The sequence below is a fragment of the Papaver somniferum genome, chromosome 10 (assembly GCF_003573695.1).
Source record: "Papaver somniferum cultivar HN1 chromosome 10, ASM357369v1, whole genome shotgun sequence".
Classification (NCBI taxonomy): domain Eukaryota; kingdom Viridiplantae; phylum Streptophyta; class Magnoliopsida; order Ranunculales; family Papaveraceae; genus Papaver; species Papaver somniferum.
In genome coordinates, this window is record NC_039367.1 from 28,018,784 (window position 1) to 28,024,966 (window position 6,183).

The 6,183-nt window shown below is 35.3% G+C and overlaps 1 protein-coding gene across 1 annotated transcript; it reads left to right on the forward strand.

The window, feature by feature from the left end:
* Positions 1-351: 351 nt before the first annotated feature.
* On the forward strand, positions 352-3,168 carry LOC113318029. The gene is made up of 2 exons (XM_026566152.1): positions 352-809; positions 1,532-3,168. The coding sequence occupies exons 1-2, from the start codon at positions 368-370 to the stop codon at positions 1,624-1,626; spliced, it is 537 nt and encodes a 178-aa protein (XP_026421937.1). The 5' UTR covers positions 352-367; the 3' UTR covers positions 1,627-3,168.
* The last annotated feature ends 3,015 nt before the right edge of the window (positions 3,169-6,183 follow it).

A 6,183-nucleotide genomic window follows, 5' to 3' on the forward strand; every position in this document is an offset into this window, starting at 1 on the left:
GTGTTCAACTCAACCGGGAAATTGATGGTTTGAAAAACGAGATTGAAGGTTTAAAAAATGAGTTTTTGGAATTGGATGTCCAGGGTGACTTAGTTAAGGTGAGGTGTAATCAGTTGAAAGCTAAGATTCTAGAGAAGAAGGAGACAAGCGAAAGAGAAAAGGCTTTGGAGAAGGAATGTGTTCAGCTTAATAGAGAGGTCAAGGATTTGAAGTTGGGGAAGAAAAGAGTTGCTGTTGAAATTGAAGATCTCAAAGTGAAGTGTACACATAACAAGGTTTCTTAATAGAGAGGTCAGAGAGGCTTGCAGAGTTGGAAGCTTATAATTTCAAGTTTCAATGTTTGTCTGCAGAGCTCAAACACAAGGAAATGGAATTGGAAAACCTACGGGTAGTAAGCGGTGGTCTTGATCGTGAGCGCGAGGACTATATGACTAAATGCATTGGAATGGAGGAGCAAATTAAGGGTTTAATAGAAGAAGGAAATGTTATGTCTCAGAGGGAGAAGAGTGCAGGGGAAAGAATCTGTCACTTGGAGGAGGTAGTTAAGAAAATGGAAACTGATGAAAGAGAGAGGTTTAGGGAATTGGAGAGAAGGCTATTAAAAGTTGAAGAAGAAAATGCAGCATTGAGAGCCTTGCAAAATGTAGTTTCTTGTGAAAGAACTTGCAGGGATATGGATGGCAGGGTCTATGCAGCTAATGAGGCGCACTTGACAAGAACTGAAACTAGTCCAAATTTTATTTTTACACCTGCCAGCTGCATACCTTCTTTTTCACTGCAAGTAACTGTCGATGGTGTAACCCCCTCAGGTATCATTCATATTCTTTTATATTTAGTGCTTTGTTTGTCTGTCTTTTGCTAGTGTAGCTTTCGCCATGTCCATTGTCTCTCTTTGTGTTCATGTTGATACATATCATGGTTGGATATATTTTACAGTGTCTTGTCTGTAATTGCATTCATTTAGAGCCGGTTTTCCATCTCTTTCTTTGTCTTTCTTTAACTAGTATTCACAGAGGGCATACCCTGCTGTTAGAGTTGGTAGCAACTCAAAAATTAAATGGGAATCTAGGACAGAGGATGGATGGTATGGTAGTGATTTCAAATACAGGTTCATCTGTTCATTTTCACTATGTTCAAAGTGTCTGTCTGAACATACTGTTCAACTAAATTTTCGGCGTTAATGAAATTGAACTCAGATACACAACCATGAAACTTCCCTTTATATGATAGCATTAGATTCTGCTGTGGTTTCTATATGTGCATGAATTGTACCAGTTTGCCGAATTACCTTCACATAAAATTTGTATTTGCACCAGAATCTCCTTAAAACGGATCTGGCTGGCCTAGGAGCTGCATTGGGTTGTCGTTTTCACAAATATAGCAGTAATTACAGTGACTTTACTTTTTATTCTCCCCATCACATCACAAAAGCAAACCCTCATTCTAGACTAGAAAAACCTTTTTTTTTTCTTTTTCTTTCTTATCACAAGGTTCATCTTTCCATATTATCACTCTATTTATTTTGTAAAAGGGTACCCTGAGAAACAACTAGTACTGGTTAAGAAATGGGTACAACAAGGGAACAAATGGAAATTGAACACTGGAGGTTGGCTTGTTTGGTTCTGAAACACCACAATAATGATCTGATGATGGAGTCTAGTAAAGTTAAGAGAAGGTTTCAGGAAGAGGGTTTTAAGGAAGGAGTAGAGATTTCACAGAAACATGATGATCCCAATGTAACAGTCTACAAGAGGAAAAAATGTGCAGACACCATGGAAATGGAAAATCACCATTGGAGGTTAGCTTGTTTGGTTCTGAAACACCAAAACAATGAGCTGACGATGGAGTGTAGTCAACTTAAGAAAAAGTATGAGGAGGGTTTCAAGGAAGGAATAGAAATTTCAAGAAAACATGATGATCCCAGTGTCATAATCTACAAGAGGAAAAAATGTTGTACAGACGTTTTGGAGGATGATCAAAGGGGCAAATGTCAAAAATGTACTGAACTCAACCGGGAAATCGATGATTTGAAGTTGATGAAGAAAAGAGATGCTGTTGAGATTGAAGATCTGAGGATAAATTGCATGGAAATGGACATTGAAGTAACCGCCTTGTCGAATCATGAAATCGACTTGGAAAAAGAACTAGAAGCTTATATAATCAAGTGTCAAGGATTGTCTGCAGAGATACAACGGAAGGGAACGGAATTGGAGAACCTAGAGGTAGTAAACGGCCGTCTTGATCGTCAGTGTGAAATGTACAGGGCCAAATGCATTGCAATGGAAGATAAAATCAAAGGGTTGATAGAAGAAGGAATTGTCATGTCTGGAATTGTTATGTCTGAAAGGGAGACTAGTGCAAGGGAAAGAATTCGTCACTTGGAGGTTTGCAGAGTTGGAAGCTTATAGAATCAAATGCCAAGGTTTGTCTGCAGAGCTGGAACGGAAGGGGCTGGAATTGGAGAACCTAAGGGTAGTAAATGGTGGTCTTGATCGTGAGCGCGAAGACTGCATGACTAAATGCATTGAAATGGAAGACAAAATCAAGGGGTTAACAGAAGAAGGAATTGTTATGTATTAAAGGGAGAAGAGTGCAGGTCTCAGGAGGTATCATTCATACCCTTGTTATCTAGTGTTTTATTTGTTTGCCTTCTGTTAGTGTGGCTCTCCGCTATGTCCAATTGTCCATTGTTTCTCTGTGTTCATGTAGATGCATATCATAGTTACATGTTTACATTGATGGTCATACCCTGCTGTTAATGTGGTAGCAGACAAACCTTGGCATTTAGTCATGCAGTCTTCTGTTAGGGTTCCAATTCTCTTGCCAATGCAATTTCATGATTCAACAAGAGGGTTTGTCACTTTGAGGAGGTAACTAAGAAGATGGAAACAAACGAAAGAGAGAGGTAGCCGAGTTGCAAGCAATAAAATCAAGTGTCATGGTTTGTCTGCAGAGCTCGAACGGTTTGTCTTCATTTCCGTGTATATGATAGCAGTTAGAGTTAACTGTGGTTTCTATATTTCATGAATTGCACAAGGTTGCTGAATAGGTCACATCTGATTGATATTTGCACTATGCTAAGATCAATTTCATTACACCAATTAATAGCAAAAGAAGGAAAAAAATCTATTATTACAAATTGAACGTGGATGGGTTTAAGTAACATTGTTTAAGCATGCTTCTTGAGTAGTTTGAAAACAAATAAATTCGACTTTTAAAGTGAGAAAGTCTCTATTAGTAAACAGTGAATAAGAATTTCTTTCTTTCTGTATAGCTCTTAATTTTCAAGCAAATATGAAGATCTATGGTTTTGAATAGGAGTTTGACTTGTTTAGGAAAAGATCTAAACATGGTTAATTTTTATAAGAGTTACTGTTTTTATGTCTGGCAGAATAGAGTTCTGTAATGACTAATGTTCTATAGTCTTCAATAAATGACATTTAGTTTTCAGGGGTTTGGAAAGGCTACCCTATGGAGAGCAAACCTGATGTACACTTCACTTTGCACTTGGGATGAATTTGGTACAGACCGATGTAGGTAGCCATAAATCCCCTTTGACATAGGAATTGTGAACTTAAGGTATTGAGGTTTACTGTACAGTTGTAACCACTTTCAATCATTTTCTAGTCTGGTCCTCAAGGCTGGTAAGACTGGTGGGCAAGAGCGTAGCTAGTGCATCAGTAACACTACTCTTAGGTCTTGTTTTGCATGTACAAGTTTTTCTTAGCATACTTTTAACCAAATATAATGAGTTGCACCATAAGTACATTGATTTCCTCCCTGTTTATCATCAAAATGCAGAGTGAAGTTTAATTTGTTGTTCAGGCCAAAATAATTAATCTTTGTCCACTGGTAGTATCTTTATGGTGCAAAAAAAAGCACCATGCATCCATGGATACCAGATTCCAGTGGTAATCATAGTCATCTACTAGTACTTCAAAAAGACACAAGTGATGCTGAAAAGAAATCCAGTGCTCTTAATGCTGCTGTGCCATGCAATGAGCATTCCAGCAGAGAGACAAATCTTAGGTAGAAAGGACCATTAAGCTTAGGAAAATTTCTTGTTTGGTCCTAAGCCCATAAGGTTATTTATAGTAGGGTCCAACCGGATTAATTAGTTATCTACAAGTCCATATTTAACCAAAACATGGAAATGACCAGAAACTCCTTGTTGCCAAACGTGTGTGCCTGCACACCTTTAATATCTAATATAATTCGATATTCTTCTCTCTCCCATAAAGAAACTTAATTTATCTACATATATAATAAAAAAAAAACATAGTAGAAGACCTAGACGTTCTGATTTGTGAAGTTTGAGAAGAAGTCTACATATGTGTTTGCTGAAAAAGTAGCATAAAATGGTATGAATTAGTAGTACATATATGATGTACTGAAAAAACCCTGTTTTATTTTAACCAATATGATACATCTATAGTTTTTTTTTATCTTTTACTGTTCAAATCAGCAGCGCAACAATGTTAGAGGAGATAGATTCCCTATTACATAATTCAAAAACTAATGAAAGTTCTTGAATAAGAAATCAACATCATGAGCTAATCCTTATTTGAAGAGGACCAAGCAGCAACATCTTCTCCAGGAACTAATGCAACATCTTCTCCAGGAACTAAGCATATGCTAGTGGATAAAAACCTGCAAAATATAAGAGTACATATATGATATACTCTCAGAAACTAAAAAGCTACACAAATTGAAACCGAAAAAAAGGCTCAGAATTTTCAGTACATAACTTCCATACTCATTAAAAAACCATTCTTATGCTTACATATATGAATCTGTGTGTTAGACACTATGAATTTGCAGTACATAAATGATATACTGAAAATAAAACTAGTTAATTTGCAGTTAATAAATGGTATACTCAAAAAAGTTCCTAGTGTTTGGACTAGATATAGTCATCTTGAACCTGTAAATGCGACCAAAACGTAATATTGACACAACCACGATGAACAACGGATAAAAATGAGTAGTACATGCAATATGCACTGATGCAGCTAATTACAATTCTAGATAATCTAATGTATTAACAAGCAATTACGAACCGTACATATATACACGAAACATTGAACACATCAAAGTAATACTGCTCTCGTACATACAAAACATTGAACACATCAAAATAATACTGCTCATTTTACATGAAACTAACCTGAAAAAATTATCAATCGAATTACAATCCACTACGACGAACAACAACGAACCTGTAAAAACAAAACAAAAAATCATGTTACCTTTAGGTAATCCATATATGAATTGTTGATTCATTATCTAAATCAACTCCAAGATAAGAAAAGACCGATGAATCTACGAACATAACAGAATTAAAGCAGTTCTTTTTAGTATTCCATATATGTACCTCTGATTTATAACTAAAAATCATAGAACAGAGTTCAGTATTCCACATACGTACTCATGGATGGAACCCAAAACTCTGAATAAAACAGAATCAAAAAAAGTTTCTGTCAGTACGCCATATACGTACTGCATAATCATGAACTAAAAATCAACTTCATGTAAAGAAGAATTGATGAAACGATGAATATAACCGAATCAAAGCACATATTTCAGTATTACACTTACATACTCATGGATCGAACCCAAAAACAGTGGCAAAAATCTGATTAAAACATAATCAAAAGAATTTTATATCAGTACGCCGTATACGTACTGTCAATTCATACACAAAACCAAACTGTAACAAAGCTAAAAACATAAAAGCGTCATGAAAATCGATTTGATCTTCATAATACAATCGAAAAACAAATCAAAACAAGAAAACAAACAAAATAATCAAAGAAGATGATTAGAAAACATACCTGGAACAAAATATCATATATTTATTGCTGGATCAAACAATCTCAAACAACAACAAATTTATTATTTACGTCTAGATCTGAACTATTTTCATCAAAAACCATCAGTACATCATATATGTACTGATGGTTAATACACAAAAACAAACTAAAAACCCAACAAAATTAAAGTAAAATATCATATCTACTAACGAAATGTATATAAAACATGATTATCTATCTAGATCTGAACTAAATATGAGATCTCCAACAACAGACAAAGATGAATTGAAAAATCAACATAGGAATCAAATATAAACCAAATACCTTGACTAATTTTTAGCTGATTTTCTTGATCTGTAGGAAGCAACAA